The sequence below is a fragment of the Choristoneura fumiferana genome, chromosome 28 (assembly GCF_025370935.1).
Source record: "Choristoneura fumiferana chromosome 28, NRCan_CFum_1, whole genome shotgun sequence".
NCBI lineage: Eukaryota > Metazoa > Arthropoda > Insecta > Lepidoptera > Tortricidae > Choristoneura > Choristoneura fumiferana.
Window position 1 is genome coordinate 3,136,839 of NC_133499.1, and position 19,816 is coordinate 3,156,654.

At 41.4% G+C, this 19,816-nt stretch overlaps 2 protein-coding genes across 5 annotated transcripts in view; both read left to right on the forward strand.

Annotated features, from left to right (window-relative positions):
* Positions 1-693: 693 nt before the first annotated feature.
* LOC141443749 (neurofibromin-like) lies at positions 694-6,315 on the forward strand. Its single transcript, XM_074109100.1, has 6 exons — positions 694-798; positions 1,524-1,630; positions 2,496-2,609; positions 3,429-3,528; positions 4,948-5,087; positions 6,309-6,315. The coding sequence occupies exons 1-6, from the start codon at positions 709-711 to the stop codon at positions 6,313-6,315; spliced, it is 558 nt and encodes a 185-aa protein (XP_073965201.1). The 5' UTR covers positions 694-708.
* Positions 6,316-6,746: 431 nt separating this feature from the next.
* Nf1 (neurofibromin 1) overlaps positions 6,747-19,816 on the forward strand; it is a 49,715-nt gene continuing 36,645 nt past the window's right edge. For 3 of the 4 annotated variants that reach the window (XM_074109256.1, XM_074109259.1, XM_074109258.1), the window contains exons 1-14: positions 6,747-6,921; positions 7,764-7,899; positions 8,337-8,427; positions 8,922-9,096; positions 12,222-12,405; positions 13,043-13,095; positions 13,188-13,388; positions 13,628-13,750; positions 14,305-14,443; positions 15,706-15,870; positions 17,139-17,240; positions 18,041-18,178; positions 18,703-18,886; positions 19,581-19,687. In XM_074109256.1, the coding sequence (XP_073965357.1) occupies positions 6,755-6,921; positions 7,764-7,899; positions 8,337-8,427; positions 8,922-9,096; positions 12,222-12,405; positions 13,043-13,095; positions 13,188-13,388; positions 13,628-13,750; positions 14,305-14,443; positions 15,706-15,870; positions 17,139-17,240; positions 18,041-18,178; positions 18,703-18,886; positions 19,581-19,687 (1,965 nt within the window). In that variant the 5' untranslated portion in view covers positions 6,747-6,754. The remainder of the gene's footprint in view (positions 6,922-7,763; positions 7,900-8,336; positions 8,428-8,921; positions 9,097-12,221; positions 12,406-13,042; positions 13,096-13,187; positions 13,389-13,627; positions 13,751-14,304; positions 14,444-15,705; positions 15,871-17,138; positions 17,241-18,040; positions 18,179-18,702; positions 18,887-19,580; positions 19,688-19,816) is intronic. The other variant, XM_074109257.1, reaches the window with a different exon arrangement.

Here is a 19,816-nt window from a genome sequence, read left to right on the forward strand (position 1 = left end):
TTTCATGTGCTATCTCTCTCACACAGTTACTAGAATATTCCGGAACACAGGATCATCAGTCTGTTTCTCTCACACATATAGGCTATCCTTGTCACACACCTTCTCGAATGTTCTCAGTATAGCTGTCTCTTTCTAATCGTGCTATCTCTTTCACTCTATGGAAAATTTCGCCATATACTGAAATGTACTTCAGAGGCCAATAAGGGGTCCTGAAAACGCCTGAAAACGGGTTTTCAGGTTATGGCGTAATCGGATAGAGGGTGGCCTGAAACGGACTGAAAACATGTTTCAGGCGCCTGAAAACAACGGTAACTTGGTGAAATTTTGATAAACTAATATGTGATAGAGCACCCTCTGAAACGGCCTGAAACCGTATTCCAGCCTACTGAAAACGCCTCCAATGGGTCGAAAAGCACGATCAAAGTTCCACTTAACCCACCGCCGTAACACTATTTATCAGAGTACGGTCGCCGAGCACGAAGAATTTCGCGCAATGACTACTTGTCTCTGTCACTCGCGCGTGAATATTGACGTCGCATTAGTACAAACTCATCTGTGCGAGCGCGACGGTAAATTTTACGCGCGAGCGACAGAGACACGTAGGGAAAGGTCATTGTACGAAATTCCTCGTTCTTGGCGACCGTACTCTAGTAAAAAACAGGTATAACTCATAGTATTGATTATTTCAGGTACGTGAGACATCTTGACATGACTGTACTCTCTGTGCACATCAAGACAAAGCTGTGTCAAGTCGTCGAAGCTATGATGCGAAGGAGGGATGATCTGGCGTTCAGACAGGTAAGCATGACTTCAACACAATAATATAACTATGAACATAACCCTGGTGTTACAGATGTGTATGGGCTTGTGATCTCTACCATCAGGAGACCCACTTGCTCGTTTGCCTTCCAGTAGAATAAAAAAAATAAAAAAAAAAAATCCCATGTCTACAGATTTCCACGTCTAGAGATTTTATGTCTACAGAATACCATGCCGACAGAATCCCATACACCTACATACATAAAATCACGCTTCTTTCCCAACGGGGTAGGCAGAGACTACATCCTTCCACTTGCTACGATCCTGGCGTACAACTCTCGCTCCCTCTACATTCATCAATCTTTCATGCATGCACGTCGGTTTAGAGTACCCCTGACCCGACCTTTCTTCAGAACGTCCCCGATTTGATCGTGGTACGCTCGTCTAGGCCTTCCTCTTCCAACGTTCCCATTCACGCTCGTCTTATAGATCTGCCTAGTCAATCTGTTTTCATTCATTCTCTCCCATATCTATAGATATCCCACGTTTACAGATTCTCCTGTCTACAGAATCTCATGTGTACAAAATCCGATTTCCTCGTCTAAAGTATCCCGTGTCTGCAGATTTTCATGTCTACAGAATGCCGTGTCTTAAGTATCCCGTGTCTAAGGAATCCCGTGTCTAAAGAATCCTGTGTCTACAGAACCTCACGTCTACAGATTCCCGTGTCTAGGGAATATCTAACAAGTTTCCCTACCCCGCAGGAGATGAAGTTCCGCAACAAAATGGTGGAATATGTTACGGACTGGGTCCTCGGCACGAGCCATCAGATCGCGCCACCGCTGCGGGCCGACGCCTCCTCTATATCCAGGTAAGATACAGAAAGAAGTAATAAAAAAAAAAACAATTAAAAAGTTTGCTAAAATTCGCACACAAGAAAAATAATTACAATTTGAAACGAAAAGGCAACTTTACATAATCTTATATAGAAAAAACCGGCCAAGAGTGTGTCGGACACGTCGGACACGCCTGAAATAGAGTTCCGTGGCCATTACGAAAAACTTAAGTAATATTTTTCTAAGGATTTTGTATTTTGTAACGGAATATTCCAAGTTTAGGTATATTTTATACCTTAGGCTGCTATTTACTCTTAAACTACTAATAGTTCTCAAGAAAACTTAACCGTTATAATTGTCCTTCTAACTTTGATATACTTCTACCATCCTGAATTTTTAAATTTTTTCCACCCACCGGTTTATATTTTAGAGGGGGCGGGGGTACGCTCGATTTTAATGAAAATTTGCACTTTAAAGTTGAATATTTTGCAAACAAATCTCTGAATCGAAAAATCGTTTTAGCAACCCCCTGGTTTTAAAAGACCTATCCAACGATACCCCACACTATAGGGTTGGATGAGAAAAAAAAATATCCCCACTTTACGTCTATGGAGAATTTTTTTTTTTGAATTTTTTATTATACCATTTTATCGGCATAGTTTACATATATATACGTGCAAAATTGCAGCTTTCTAGCATTGATAGAACCTGAGCAAAGCCGCGGACGGACGGACAGACAGATAGACAGACAGACAGACATGGCGAAACTATAAGGGTGCCTTTTTTGCCATTTTGGCTATGCATTTTATTTGACAATCCTAATTAGCATGAGACGGGCTATGTGTGGCGCTATCGGTTGAGTTACGGCATACCTGTACGCAGATACTTGGTGTGCTGCAGAGAGCTGGACCAGGCGTGTATTAGGCGGTCGCCGGCTGCTGAAGGGACTGCCGCTGCAGCCGAGGAGTCCGACCGCGGGGATCTGATGGAGGCCAAGAGCCAGCTGTTCCTCAAGTGAGTACCACTCTACATTTGGCATAGCTTTGGTTTACTCAAAGGCATGGAAAATTGTAAAACAAGATCATATCACTTCAAAGTTTAATATCTCAAGAATCATCGCTAGAAAACCTGATTTCAAGTTTTAACCCGTTTAAGAGCTACGGTGCTACGCACTCACTTTTTTGCGTCGGGTATAAAAACGAGACATTTCACCCGAGCCGGTACGGCGAGGGTGGATAGACACCTCGAGGGGAAAATGGATTTAATGCTAAAGTCTTACACTGCTTTTCACTTCGATGGCGAGGAAATTAAATAGCAACTAGTTCGCTTGCTAGAAACCTTTTTCATCATCATTCATCCCAGCCTATATACGTCCTAGCCTGCTGGCACAGGCCTCCTCTCAGAATGACGGAGCGAACTGCCGGACTAATCACTACACAATTTTTAAACCCCCGACGCCAAAAAAAAGGGGTGTTTATTAGTTTGACCGCTATGTTATCTGTTTGTGGCACCGTAGCTGTTAAACAGGTGAAATTTGAATGTGTTTTTTTTTTATTTGAAAGCAGGTTTTCTAGCGATAGTTTTGAGATTTAGAAGTTTTAATTGGCAAAAGTCGGGGGTTTTCAACTTTTTGTTGGTTATTAGGACATCAGCCTCTCTATTTAGGAGACACAGGATCGGCAAGCGCAGCGTAGGACGTCCAATGAAACGGACAGATGACCTGGGCCGCGGGTTCACGGTGGATGCAAGCAAACCGAAGCAACTGAGGGTCTATCGGAGACGTCCTACGGCTGAGACGCCTGATGATGATCTTGCTCTCATCTCCCGTTCCAGATACTTCACCCTGTTCATGAACCTCCTGAATGATTGCAACGAGGTGGAGATGGCGGAGGGCCCGGGCCGGCTCGAGACGTTGCGGAACGCGACCATACAAGCATGTCCAATCTGCTCAGCGCTAATATAGACTCTGGATTGATGCATAGCATTGGTAAGCCTTTACGCCAGTGGCGGCGTAGGTGGGGATGGGGGGCCGTCCCGCCCCGGGCGGCACAGTTCCATCCTACTCATCATCATCCCAGCCTATATACGTCCTACTGCTGGGCACCGGCCTCCTCTCAGAACAAGAGGGGCCATAGTTCCCACGCGGGCCCAGTGCGGATTGGGAACTTCGCACGCACCATTAAATCGCTTCGCAGGTTCGTGCAGCCGCAAAGCTCGTGGTAAATTTCAAATGTAATTCCGCACATGAATTTCGAAAAACTCAGAGGTGCGAGCCGCGGTTTGAACCCACGACCCTCTGCTTGAGAGGCGATAGGTCAAACCACTAGGCCACCACAGCTCTATCCTACTATCCTACTAATAATACAAAATGTGAGTTTGTGAGTGAGTGAGTGAGTGAGTTTGTGAGTGAGTGAGTATGATTGTTATTCTTCATAAAAAAAGTCAGATTATAACCTAGATTAAAACAGTATACTTTTTATCCCGATTTCCACGGGACAGGGATAAAATCTCGAAATAGCAACCACTGGGCTTAGAGTCATAAATTTGGTATATTAGCTGGACGTCTGGGATAACACGTAGGATACTTTTATCCCGATATTTCCCACGGGATAGGGATATAATCTCGATATAACAACCGCTGGGTTTAGAGTCTTGAAATTTGGACAATTGTTCTTAACCCAACCTCAATGAAGACCACGATATACATTATGGGAATTCCCACTGCGCAACCCTAAAAAACCCTGCCTTATCCTCAGACTTAGGTTACCATCGCGACCTACAAACCCGCGCGGCTTCATGGAAGTACTGACTAAGATCTTGCAACAAGGCACAGAGGTTCGACACCTGGCTGAGACTGTGTTAGCCGACCGCTTCGAGCACTGGTCCAACTGGTCACTATGATCTCTGATAAGGTAAGAATCTAGGTGGGAGCTGTATCGCCTAACGTCGTTTGTCCTAAAATGTTTGTCCTAATGATCGATTCTCCTAACACTGAAACTGAAATAAGTTTTTGGTAAAAAAATATTTTTTAATACAAGCTTTTTTTTGCTGACTGTACTTGTATTGTCACCCAAACTACATTTGCATTCCAAATTTCAAGTCATGCCGTAAACCGTTGAAGAGTTCCGTCACTACCATATTATTGTATTGTCACGAAATCTATATAAGTAATAATACAAGTTGGTCGAATTTAACTTGCAAGATTTGATTACAGACAGACAGACAACAGGACAGGTGAAAACTAAATAAAAGCTTATAAAAAAAACCGAAATCTGGAAGATCTGAGAGATCTGAAAATGGAAGAGTCCGACCGCTTAGCCAGTTTTTATATGCCTTCTCTTTCTTGTTACAGGGCGAGTTGCCAATAGCAATGGCGCTGGCTAACGTAGTGAGTACGTCCCAAATGGACGAGTTGGGCGCGCGTCTTCGTAACGCTGTTCGACGCGAAGCATTTGTTGCGCTGCTGTGGAATATATTCTACCGGAAGTCGAGGTAAGTGGCGTTTTACTTATTACTAAGGTAAACGTAAATAAGTTTTTGGTATAAAAAAATAAAAAATTTTTAATACAAGCTTTTTTTGCTGACTGTACTTTTTGCTGGCTGTACTTGTATTGTCACCAAACTACATATACATACCAAATTTCAAGTCGATGCTATTAACCGATGAAGTGTTCCGTCGTGCGGAGACGATCCTGCCCGTACTACCAGGATGACACTACCAGATTATTGTATTGCCACGCAATTTACATAAGTATACCAAATTTCGGGTCAATTCGACTACTGGAGTTGGTCGAATTTAACTTACAAGATTTGATTACAGGCAGACAGACAACGGGGCAGGTGAAACTAAATAAAAGCTTGTAATTAGGGTTAACCTCTTAGCTGCTACATACTTGAGGGTTACTCCAAATGAGAAATAGGCTTGTAATTTGACTCCATTTACTACTTAAGCCGAGTTTAGACTTGCAAGAAAAATCGTGCAAGTTGCATCACGTTGCGAGGCCGTAAAAACAACCAGTTTGTAGTGGCTAATCGAGCCCCCTAATGTAAAATGCAACTTGCACGATTTTTCTTGCAAGTCTAAACTCGCTTTAACAGACGCGTACATTACACTTTGAATGATTGATTTGTTTTTTTTTTCCAGGACATGTAATTTTTGAGAATACCCACGCGAATTTTTGTTTTTTTATTCTCACATTGAAACGGCTGAACGGATTCAGATGAAATGTTGTATGTAGATAGCTGGACATCTGAAATAACAAATCCCATTCCCATGGGATAGGTATGATATAATGCAAAGTCAAATAAAGACCAAGATGTAATTTCTGGCAATTCCCATAAGAATTTTGTAAAATCCCGGAATTTCAGTTGTAACTACCAGATCGAATAGTTGTGTGCGAAACCGCGGGTAAACACTAGTGTTAAATAAAAGCTTTTTTTTTATATATTATCATGCGATCAGTCGGGGGACTATGAGCAGATGAGTTGCGTGATCGATGGCGTGTAGAGTTGGCTCCCCAGCGAAAGATCGCTCTATCTGTGGCTGAATCTTCATATTAGTTGATCGAATTCTAGGATTCTGCGCCTCTTAAGACGTCTTATCTGGTCAGGCTCAGTGAGTAACCCTGCCAGCTGGTTAGGGTGGCATTCTAGTCGCTTCTTGTATTTTGTTGAATATGACGGAATTTCTTGTTTCACTGTGTTAATCCTTAGATGTTGATGGACCTCTGAATTTCTGATGAACCAGGGTGTGTTGGCAATTTGCTTAAATATAGAGTCTTCAGCTCTTTATATTAAAGCGATGTTAGATTCACATGCAGAGCCCCACAGCTGGATGCCATATGTCCATATTGGTTTCAGGACAGTTTTGTATATGAGAAGCTTGTTGTCCAGAGACAGGACGCTGTTTCTCCCAAGCAGCCAGTACAACCCACGGAATCTAAGGTTGAGTTGATCCCTTTTTGCTCGGATATATTCTCCAGGTTGGCCTACGATCCAAATGGATTCCCAAGTACTTAGCTGAGTTGTTATGGGGTAATAGTTGATCACCAAGTTTGACAGTGTGGACGGACTTTGACACATTAGCCTTTATCCTCCATTTATTAAGCCAAATAAAAGCTTGTAATAATCGAACAAATTGTCCCCAGGTTTCAGATTGCATGCAGACCCTGTTCCGCGGCAACTCGCTCGGCAGCAAGATAATGGCGTTCTGCTTCAAGATATACGGATACGGGTACCTCCAAGCGTTGCTGGAGCCGCTGGTGACGGCTTTGTTGGACCAGGCGGCGGACCAGCCAGAGCTTAGCTTCGAAGCTGACCCGGCCAGGTAAGAGCCATCTTTCCCCCTTCGTGTGCCCCCTGTCATCAGCAGCCCGAAGACCACTGTTGAACGAAGGCCTCCCCCTTAGAACGTCACAATGAACGACAACTTGCCATCTTCTTCCATAGGTAGTCCGTGAGTTCCTTCGGTCCATCCAGTGGGAGCCTAGCGAATGCTACGTCTAAGATAAAATTAATCATCAAAATTATCATCATTAGCCGGAAAACCACTGTTGTACCAAAGCATCACCATTAGAACTCTATAATTAACGACAACTTGCCTATCTCTCTCTTTGGTCCACTTATAGGGACTCCAAAAAACCAATTATAATTTGATTGCTTAGTAGCGACATCTCTTGTCTGGGTGAGCGGTTGGTTCCGAAAGAGTGTGACGTCTCTCGATGAGAGCGGAACATAGATGTCGCTAGTGCTGCTGCATAAGTAGCGTAGTAGAAATAAAGCAATCTGAGATATGTATGCATAGGAAAAATTCGTGTCTAGATTCCTGTCCAGCGGTGGTGTAGGGGTTATAGCACGCAGCACGGATTGCTGAGGACCTGGGTTCGATTCCCAGCGCTGGTCTCTTTTTCTGGTTTGTCTGTGCATCCATGTCTCAGTTTGTATTTTCGACACTTATAGGGAGTTGGTCTTGGAAGTCATGGCCGCCACTCGAGAACTTTACGTAAAAAGAAGAGGGTTTGCCACAATCCCCACGATTGGTGACTTCATATCGTAGTATACCAGGTGATGTACGCAAAAGACGCTGCTTCCGGTCTTCTGAAGTACCCTTAGTCTTCTTCTCTTATTCGGGACGAGTTAAGCTAATTGAAGTCTGTTGTGCAATTTCAGGTTGGAGCCATCCCAGGACATAGAGATCAACCGCTCCAACCTGATAGACCTTACCAAGGAGGTGTTCAACAGGATCGTCAACTCGGCTGACAAGTTCCCGCCGCAATTGAGAAGCATGTGCCACTGTCTTTACCAGGTGATGCCAAAGATTTAGGGTTCCGTAGTCTTGAAAGTTATTCGCCAACTAAAACTTATACTACCCGAAAGAAAATAAAACGTAAACGACAGTAAAACGGAAACACTAATAAATATAACCTCACTAATATTATAAATCCCAAGGTTTGTAAGTCTGTTTGTTTGTTTGTTTGTTACCTCTTCATGTCTACACAGCTGAACCGATTTAGATGAAATTCGATATACAGATAGTTTGAGTCCCGGGGAAGGACATAGGATAGTGAATATCCCGGAAAAATATATAGTACCCGCGGGATAGCGATAAACGAATTCGGCACGGACGGAGTCGCGTGCAACAGCTAGTAGCTTGTAATTTTTACCACCTTTCACCTGTAACTGTCATCTATGCGTGTTTTAAACTATTATAGTTACTTGTAACATAAACTTTTGTCATACCAGGTATTGAGTAAACGCTTCGCGCAGTTTCCTCAAACCAGCGTCGGCGCGGTCGGCACCGTGCTTTTCCTGAGATTTATCAACCCGGCTATAGGTAAGACTTTGTGGTATACAAACTAGTCAAAGGAAAAATCGTTTTTATTTATTTAAGGAAAACCAAGAGCTAAAAACATATTATATGTAGTAGGAACAGCAACACAGAGCCAATTAAGGATCCCACAGATAGTTATAGTTTGCATTACAAAAATTTCAAACGATTTTTTTTCTAATTTTTATCGCACTTCTAGATCAGGGATTTCCAGACCTTCCACAAATTGAATTAAGTCTAAATCAAAATGGGATATTATTTCAGTTAATATACTCTTGGTCTAGGATTACGAAACAGTTTTTGGTTATTATCGAAAATACACCAAAATGTGCCCCATCACTGATTGAAACATTTTGAACAAACTGCACAATGTTTTTTACTTATGGATTACAAGGAAACCAAGAAATGTATAACAAGTTGAAAGACAAAGCGAGTACAGTCGCCAAAAAAAAAACTAGTATTTTTTGAACAACAACAATGCATTTATATCTCTGCTCCAGTGTCCCCGCAAGAAATGGGTATAGTGAGCCGGCCGGTACCCGCACAAGTGAAGCGTGGTCTCATGCTCATGTCCAAGATACTCCAGAACATAGCCAACCACGTCGAGTTCTCTAAGGAGCAACACATGCTGCCTTTCAACGATTTCTTGAGGGCTCACTTCGAGGCCGGACGCAAGTGAGTGAACTTACACTTGATTTGTACTAGATTGCGACGCTTGATCGAACGCTTGCAACTTAGTAGCTTAGATTTATCCTGCAAGACGCCTGCGTAACAATGTGAAGTGAGTAGGGTTCTGAGGAGCAACACTGCCGTTCAACGATTTCTTGAGGGCTCACTTCGAGGCCGGGCGCAAGTGAGTAAAGTTACACAATGAGGGCTATCGTTTTTTGTCTCACTAGATGGCGCACTGTTGCGTGAGGTTTTTAAGTATGGCTTTCAAAGTCTGTTATTACGGGCGTGAAAACAAAGCTTAGATTAAAATCATATTTAATACACCTTAAAACCGTACCATAAAAATATCGAGCATGCCACAGTGTTGCATAGTCCCCGTTTTGTTCGGAAAAAAGGGAGGACAAAGGTTTCCGAAAGACAAAACTGTCTCAAAACACAGACATTCATTGCCCCGGAACGCATATTTGCCATAATAAATTTCAGATATTGCAAAATACTCACAAAATTATTCTAGTTATAAATGAACCCGCGTAGCTCACCCAAAAACTATGAGATTTGACATTTCGGAGACCTCACGCTACACTAGCGCCTCTAGTGGCGAATTTATACGCGATAGCCCTCATTGTGTGTAAATCATGTCATGATTTGTGTCAGATTGCGGCGCTTAATCGATCACTTGCAACTTACTTGATAGCTTAGTTTCCGCGCGATGGAATTTTATTTGCACGATTTATCCTGCAAGACGCTGTATGGCAGTGAAGTAAGTAGGGTTCTCTAAGGAGCAACACATGCTGCCGTTTAATGATTTGAGCGCTCACTTCGAGGCCGGAAGCAAGTGAGTGAATTGGCACAATATGATTGCGCCGCTTCGTCGATAGTTTGCAAATTGGTACAGTTTTATTAATTCGAGTTAACACTTGACAGATGGGCGTGCCTTCAGTCAATTTTCAACTTTGACGTCATACAAATAAAGCCGTTTTTAGTTACCTTCACGCGAAGTAGATTCATACCCAACATTCAAATTCAATATGATCGAGACGTCATTCCTTGCAAGGACTTTGTGAAATTCCTTGGAGTCTTTTTAGACTCTAGAATGACAGGTGTACCACATTTGGAATATGTGACTGGAAAATGTGAAAAGGGTATCAATGTTCTTCGAGCTCTCTCTGGGGTCTGGTGGGGCGCCCATCCATACTGCCAAAAGCTCGTATACAACGCAGTTATCCGTAGCCAGATCGACTATGGCTCTATGGTGATAGAACCCTGTAACAAAAACGCACTTGAGAAGTGGGATCTGATTCAAGCTAAATGCCTTCGAATTTCTCTAGGTGCTATGAAATCCTCACCAAAAAATGCTATGCAGGTCGAATGCTTGGATCCTCCCCTGTCCCTCCGTAGGCAGTACTTGGCAGACCGCTTCATCTTCAAAGCTTGTTCTATCTCTAATCATCCCCTTCTACCTCGACTAGAGGCGCTTTCTCTGGAAGTATCTGAAAATGCATATTGGTCACATAAGGAGACACCAAGGTATATTGTTTCGTACTCCAAATTAAAAAACCTCTCGTCACCGATATACACCTCCAGCTCTAACCCTATCTTTGAGGTCAACTATGAGTCTTTAACTTACACCCCCAATGTTATCCTTGATTTTGGCATTGACAAGGATAACCCAGCGGCTAATATTCAATTTAATAAAAAATTGGAAGAATGGCAAGATTGGTTACTCATTTTTACAGATGCTTCTAAGCTAGACCCTAATGGTCACGTAGGAGCAGCGGTATGGATTCCCAAATACCAAATTGTCTTGACTCAGAAAGGCCCAACTCAGTCATCTGTTTTCACTGGGGAATCCATAGCCATTTTAGAAGCAATCAGATTTTCGAAATCCCATAATATCTCAAAAGTATTAATTTTTTCCGACGCCAAAAGCTGCCTACAAGCAATTGTTGGTAACCATTTTAAAATGAAAACCAAATATCCAATTATTTTAAAAATCAAAGAGTCTCTATACCGTTGTAAGTTAAAAGGACTAGATGTTACACTTGCATGGATTCCGGGCCACTGCGGCATAGTAGGTAATGAAAGAGCGGATGCATGGGCAAGAAAATCCATCGAAATCGGTTGCCAGGAATATAACACCATCTTACCATCTGACCTAATGATGTCCGCTCGAGTTGACTTGAGGATCTCCGGGCAGAATATGTGGAGCCTCTCCAGACTCCAGAAAGGACGACACTACGGGAACATTCAACCGTTAATCCCTCGAAAACCGTGGTTTTATCGTTTCCGCTCTGCGAATAAATGGGTCACTTCTACCATATGCCGACTCCGTTTGGGTCATATCTGTACTCCGGTGTTCTTAAATAAAAATTAGGGTGCGGGATAACTCCTTGTGCGAATGCGGTCTAGACGAAGGAACTCTTGAGCACATTTTTTTTAATTGCGGTAAACTTACATATTCTCTGTATGACGTGTTGCCTAAGGATGTTCCGCGTCCTATTAACTTTCCGACACTTCTTTCTCTTTTAGATTCTTCCTTGACAAAAATTTTAATCAAATTTATACTGAGTCACAACATTAAGTTGTAGTAAAATTACAGCATGTTTTCTATATTTTATTTTTCCTTTCCACTACTTCCTTTTATGTTAGCATGTTTAACAGTCTTCATTTCCCTGTTAAAAAAAAAAAAACGTGTGCCGTCCATAACATATGTTATTTGTTTTAGGTCTCCTATCTGTTCCTTCTCCAAAATCAAAATTTCATAAACCGAACATTCTCCTCATGTGCGTAATGTCTCAACATCGACATTGGCAAAATACGTCTTGCTAAAATCAGCAAGAGTGAAAGCCATATTAAAAAAAAAAAAAAAAAAAAAAAAAAGCCGTTTTTGGTATACCGCTACCCACGTATACAGATTATGTAAAAACTATTTTATTTGTATGATGTCAAAGTTGAAAATTGACTGAAGGCACGCCCATGTGTCAAGTGTTAACTCCAAGTAGTCGTACTGTAGCTTAGTTGTCGCGCAATGGAATGTTGAATAGTTTGAATATGTGAATAGTTGATTGACGCAACACTGTAAAGCGCAAAGGGGCCTGGCTAAATTAAGTATTAATTGTTTGTTGCAGATTCTTCATCCAAATAGCGTCCGACTGCGAGAGCGTGGACCAAACTTCGCACAACCTCTCCTTTATAAGCGACGCGAATGTGGTCGCGTTGCATCGTCTCTTGTGGAACCATCAGGAGCGGATCGGGGACTATCTGTCGTGCAGTCGGGACCACAAGGCCGTGGGCAGGCGGCCATTTGATAAGGTATGGGTATACCTTCCGCCGCCTAACTTTGCATAAAGTTCATTGCCCCGACTAGTACGACAAAAACTATAAAGGTATAATTCCAATAATTGTATAGGCACTATACCGTTAAGCGATTCGAACACAATCCGGGAGTAACGTAAAGGCGTCGCATAAAAAATGTATCTCAAAAATGCGTCAAAACTGTGTATTAAGTAATGAACTTTTAGGCAGAATTATATGGCGCGTGGTATAGTTAGTGTTGCCTACCGCTATAGTACACACCAAATTTTTATTGATTTCCATTTTCTTCGGCAGACGGCTCAGTCCATGAATAGAAACTGCCTGGTAATTGTTTGAAGACCAAATAAAAAATAAAAGTTTTTTTAACCGCATTTGTTACGGACATCAATAAAATTTGTAAATTATGAACCTGTTGGACTGCGCATAAATAATTATCTTAATTTTTGATTGACTTTGAAACAGTAACAAGTGACCTCTTGAATGTTCTCTTAAAGTGAACGGAACTGAACTCAATGGTTACTGGGATCGACTTGAAATTTGGCACGGAAATGTAGTTTAGATGACAGTGCAAGTACAGTCACAAAAAAAATCTTGTATTAAGAATGGAATTTTTAACAAAAAAAAATTTTTGTAGATGGCGACACTCTTGGCATATCTGGGTCCACCAGAACACAAACCTGTGGAATCGTAAGTACACCATACCTCAGCGTATTCGACACCACATATCAGTACGGTATTTGACAACTTCTTAATTGTTAAATTGTAATATTGATTCTCAGAACCTCAGGCCTGCTCTTCTCTTCTTACGCCCGCTGGTCCTCCATAGACATGTCCTCGACCAACTTCGAGGAGTTCATAGTGAAACACAATATGCATGAAAAGGAGGAGTTTAAAAGCATCAAAAGCCTGAATATATTCTACCAGGCCGGCACCAGCAAGATCGGGAATCCAGTGTTTTACTTCATATCTAGGAGATACAAGTGAGTTTTATCAAAGACTACACTAGACTAACTAAACTAAACACTTAATCATTAGATCCAGCAGCAGAATTGAAATTTCGAGAAACAATCTTGAAATAATCTTTTCTCTAAAATAAATAATTACAGAGATATTGTGGTCCAAAATTCAATTTTTTAACACAGTTTTTATATGCCAAACCGAAGTTTATCAATGAGTGGTGGAGCTGGCCCTTCTTAATCTTATTTGCCTCTTTTTTCAGGATAGGCGAAGTGAACGCCGACTTGCTGATTTACCACGTGATCCTGACGCTGAAGCCGTTCTGCCAGCAGCCCTTCGAGCTGATTGTAGATTTTACGCACACCAACTCGGACAACAGATTCAGGTACTAGTCGTGAACAAGGCCGGTGAGATGCCGAAACGTAGGTGCAAACTATATTTAACTTGTTATTGAACGTTGCGGGTGTGCTATATCTCTACGTCTCTGCGATCCGTAGACCTCGCGAGTCTGTCTGCTACGAGTTTAACTCCTATTGCTCCGCTATTTTGAAAATTTACAAGCTTTTATTTAGTTTCACCTGGCCCGTTGTCTGTCTGTCTGTAATCAAATCTTGCAAGTTAAATTCGACCAACTTCCAGTAGTTGGATTGACTTCAAATTTAGTACACTTTAGGGGCTGTTTCACCATCCATTGATTAGTGTTAACTGGCGGTTAGGTGTGATGCCGTCTCTATTTGTTTTATTCGAGTAGACGGAGACGGCATCACATTTAACCGGCAGTTAACGCTAATCAATGGATGGTGAAACAGCCCCTTATTAGACGTCTTTTAGCCCTCATTAGACGATTTTTTCTGCTTAGCCCTGAGTTAGCACTTTGCTTCTCCTCTACAGATAGATTTCTCATAGAGCTACTAATAAAAGCATTACTCTTGTTTACAGGACGGACTTTCTCCAGAAGTGGTTCACGGTGTTGCCAGACGTGGCGTACATAAACATACACGCTTGCTATATCTACAACTGTAACAGCTGGGTGCGGGAATACACGAAGTTCCACGAAGCCATACTGGCGCCGTTGCGGGTGGGTACTGTTTGGAGACATAGTTTTTTTCGTTACTATTTCAGTGCCCGGGACCTAAGAGGATCCCATGCGCCAATGACCTTCAATCTGAATTTCTTAGTTTTCTACTGATTTTTGTAGTTTATTATATTAACAACAACGGCTTTAAGCACTACAGTATCCCATATTTACTTCAAAGTTCATTGTTTTCGAGATATTTGGCATCAAAGTTGAAAAATTTTAGGCCAAAGAACTGGTTTTCTGGCGATAACTATTGTGTTCATTAGTTTCAAATGAAAACCCTCGACCAGTTTTTAGAGACGTCAAAGACGAACCCAAATATGTAGATTTCGTATACTTATGTTAGATCTTTCACGTCAATAGAGTTAATAGAGTCAAACGATATAAGTGTTTTTTTTTTTTCAGACAATGTTTAAAAAAAACATACAATATGAAGTATTCATTCTTTTCAAAATCCGGTAGACAAAAATGGAGATAAAAGATTGGAGAACCGATAGCCGTTTGACTTATTCTCTATACTGACTCTATTCAATCTGTAGTGCAAAAGTAGGAGATACGATTCAAAACTTGTCCAAAATCGATGAAAACCTCGGGTAGCCCCTTAACTCGACGTTTAAGCCACATAGGACTGGCCGTGGTATGTTAGCTTGATAAGGCCCGTGTGCTTAAATAGTAATGACTGAGAATCATGAAAGTTTCAAACAATATAGTTTTCACACCTCTCCTTCAGAAAAGTAACTTTTCCTCCCTGACGAGAGGGCGCAAAGTGCAACTTTTCTGTTCAAGGCTTTTCTAAGTGTTTTATTGCAAATGTCAATTTTTGAAGTTGATAATTGTATTGATATTGTTTTTCTTTAATAATATTTAGATATTTTTTTTCAAGTTTTTTAATGCTCGTTGTGAAAAGTTGTATGAGCCACTCGGGAGCAAAATTATTTTCATCTTGGGCGTTAACACTTGAATCCCTCATTACGCTCAGGATTCTTCTTTAGAATCCCTCGCTACGCTCAGGATTCTATTGTAGAATCCTTTGCTACATTCTGGATTCAATGTACGCCCTCGCCGTAAATACACCATTTTGCTCCCTCGTGACACAAATAACTATTTCTTCGATGGTCGAGGTCCATATCAATGAACTCTGAGTCTCTGTGTACCTGTGTGTCTGTATCGCTTGTGTCCAATAAGGAGTCATTGTTGTTTCCAGTATCGTGTATTACACACCTTGCCAACTATTGCTGGAGTCTTTTCTTGTCTATCCGCAGGGTAACCGCAAGTTGATCTTCATTGACAACCACACTCGTCTGAGTGACTACGTGGAAGCAGAGCAGCAGAAGCTGCCGGGAGCCACCCTCGCGCTTGAAGAAGACCTCAAAGTGTTCAGCAACGCGCTCAAGCTGTCGCACAAGGATACTAAAGTTGCTATCAAGGTGTGTTGCTACTGCTTGTTCAAATAGATAACATGTTGTGATTTCGATTATTCTTCGTTTTTATGATTCCGTAGCCAAAATGGAGAAAACGGAACCCTTATAGTTTCGCCATGTCTGTCTGTCCATCCGCGGCTTTTCTCAGGGACTATCAATTCCAGAAAGCTGTGATTTTGGACGAATATATATGTTAACTATGCCGACAAAATGGTACAATAAAAAATTCAAAAACAATTTTTTTAGAGTACCTCCCATAGACGTAAAGTGGGGGTGATTTTTTTTTCTCATTCAACCTTGTAGTGTGGGGTATCGTTGGATAGGTCCTTTAAAACCATTAGGGGTTGCTAAAACGATTTTTCGATTCAGTGATCTGTTTGCAAAATATTCAACTTTAAAATGCAAATTTTCATTAAAATCGTGCGCCCCCCACCCCTCTAAAATCTAAACCGGTGGGTGGAAAATTTTGAAAAAATTCAGGATGGTATTAAGTATATCAAACTTACAAGGAAAACTATAACTATTAAGTTTTCTTGAGAATGATTAGTAGTTTAAGAGTAAATAGCAGCCTAAGGTAAGAGAATACGGTCTCTGGTGTAAGTCGCGGGTTCACGGTGGATGCAAACCGCTTCCAACCGAGGCAACTGGAGGTCTATGGGGGAGGCCTATGTCCAACAGTGGACGTCCTATGGCTGAGATGATGATGATGATTGATAATGATGAGCATACCTGGGATAACTCGGGGCAAGTTCTAGGGATTTGATATCAATAAAAAAGATGTCGATATTAACATTGTTTTTTGGAGTATTTTTGTATTTTTTATTTCAACTCCAAATTTTGTTACTTTTACGGTCATCCCGTAAAACCCATATCGAAAATACAAACTGAAACATAGATGCATAGATGGTTTTTCTGTGCATCTATGTTTCAGTTTGTATTTTCGATGTCAATATTATAAATTAATACATGTGCACATTGAACATTCTCGATTACTATAAGGAGGGCATACAACTACGCGAGTCATAATTATTTTGCTCTAAATGCAATGTCAATTTTTTCCCAGAATAAGTAATATTTATTTATGTCGAATAACATTTAGATGTTGGTAGTGACATCGATATATTTTTTGTCGATAATATATTTTGCTATCACTTTCGTATAGATGCCCTGAGTTATCCCAGGTATGATGATGAGGTGGTTGTAGGTGGGTGGCGGTGGTAATACGAAGCCCTTCGCCAGATTTGGACTCGCACTTGGCCGATTTCTAATTACAGGTGGGGCCGACAGCATTGCAGATAACGTCAGTTGAGAAAACAAAAGTGCTTGGCTTGCCTGTGCTACTGAATGACGTTTATTACGCTTCCGAAATCGACGAGGTACGTACAATACATTACCGAGCGAAGCGAGAGTTTCAATACAAAGTTTTACTTTAAACAGACTCGCAATTGAAGTTATACTGAAATTTTTATTCCCTTAGCAATCTACATTATGTAACATGAAGCGAAGAACTGTGTTACTTAATAAATAGAAACTCATTGATATTTATTTATTTATTTGCTATTGTTTTCCCGAGGCTTCGCACGCGTAAGCAATTAGATCCAGGGGTCAAACTAAAATCCTGGGATTGTACTAAATTCCCTTGGGCATTCCCAAAAATTACATGCATCCGTCAGAGTACAAACCAAAATCATTCAAATCTGTCCAGTCTTTTTTGTCTTATGAAGTAACTAACAAAAATCCCCGTGCGAATTTCCAAGGTCTTCATTGACGTTACATTTAAAACAATCGTGCCAAATTTCATGACCCTGAACCCAGCAGTCGATATTTCAAAATTGCATCACTATCCCGTGAGAATATCGGGATAAAAAGTGGTCTCTACGAGTGTCTTATTCTGATGTATGCCCTATATTATTAAGTTTCGTTAAAATCTATTTAGTAGTTTTTGCATGGAAGTGCAACAAACATCCATACATACACGTCCATACAAACTTTCGCGTTTATAATATTAGTATGATATGGTATAGGTAGTTCCATGACAGTTGAGGTCACGCACACAAGACCATGTCATGTAATCATTCTCCTTTTGTGCAATCATTTCTTCGAGTAGCTGTGTGTGTAATCGTTCAGTACAACTCTCGTGGCACTGCCTATAGTATGACTTACTGCTTACCCCCAGGTGTGTTTAGTGGACGACAACCAGTTCTCGCTGTCCATAGTGAACGAGCCGACGCCGCTCAGCTTCATACACAACGACTGCGACAACATAGTCCAGTCTATCATCCACATACGGAACCGCTGGGAGCTGAGCCAACCGGTCAGTACTTTGACACAGTTCATAAGATCCAATGGTAGCTTAGAGACTATTTATTAGTGCTAGAATTTAATTTTGTTGTTATTCGGGAAAAATATACACGGTGCTGCTCGCCAGTTCTGTTAGCTTGAACTTGGCTTGACACACTACCGCATGTCTAGATGTAGCAATTACATGAAGGATTTTTTTTCCACTTCTCATGCTCGTAAAATTCGTATTTATGCTGGATCTAGATTATAAAACGAATTTATGCTCTAGTGCATAAAAAGTAAGATCTTAAAGTAGAACCAAGGAAATCAGGCGTCAACAGCCACAAACAAAAAAGAAAAGTAATGGCTAAGTTTGCTTGAGAATTATTGGTAGTTTAGAAATTCCGTACATAACACAAAATCCTTGGTAAAATATTACTTGATTTGTTTCGTAACGGCTACAGAATCCTATCTTGGGCGTGTCCGACACGCTTTTGGCCGGTATTTGCAATCTTTTGAGTATTTTACAGCACTCCATCACGTCTCCTATGTTTCTAGCAGGACTCAGTGACCGTCCACCAGAAGATCCGGCCCAAGGACGTCCCGGGCACTCTCCTCAATATGGCGCTGCTAAACCTGGGCTCTTGTGACCCCAACCTCCGCACCGCCGCGTACAACCAGCTCTGTGCGCTCACTGCCACCTTCCATCTCAAGATCGAGGGGCAATTGCTGGAGACTTCAGGTATCATCGGGTACCCCTTATTTCGAATAGCGTTAAGCTTTGGTTTCCAAGCCTTCTGAAGTCCACCATATAAATATTTTCTTGTAAAAAAAAAAGCATTACTATAAGCAATTAATTGTTCACACAAGAATAACGTGCCAGCGCATCTAAGCTGCCGTCATCATCATCAGCCTAGCACGATTGTTTTTTCGGATTTTTTTATTTTTTATTTCCATTCCAAATTTTTCTTTTACGGTCATCCCGTAAAACCGAAATTGAAAATACAAACTGAAATATAGATGCACAGAAAAAACAGAAAAATAAGACCATCGACCTGTGGAATCGAACCCAGGTCCTCGGTAATCCGTACCGCGTGTATACCCGCTACACCACTGTATGGTCGTGCTGGCGTGCAGGAGCGCGGCGCGCGCACGTCCGGCACGTGGTCAGGCTGGGGTAGGGCGGCGCGGAGGCTGGCACTGCCAAGAGCGTAGTCAGCGGTATCGGCAATTTTTGAAAAAAACATTAGTTTTTCTTTTAGAAATATACAACTTTACTCGCAAATGTGATGAAAAACATTGTATGTCGCACGGGCGGTACAAGAATTACGAACATCGACTCATTAAAGCCCAAAGACTTCGGGCTTCTAATAGACTCTCGTTCGTAATTCCTTGTTTACCGCCCTTAAGACACAATGTACTATTAATACTCGCAGGTCTGTGCATACCTTCCAACAACACGATCTTCATCAAATCCGTAAGCGAGAAACTGGCACACAACGAGCCCCATTTGACGCTGGAGTTCCTCGAGGAGTGCATACAGGTGACTTAATTAATGACCGTTGCAAAGATTTACAAGTTTATGTATAAAAGAAAGACTTTATTGTACAAAAGAAAATTAACCAAAATACAATTGGCAAACTTTAAGATACTTGTACAAAGGCGGACTTAT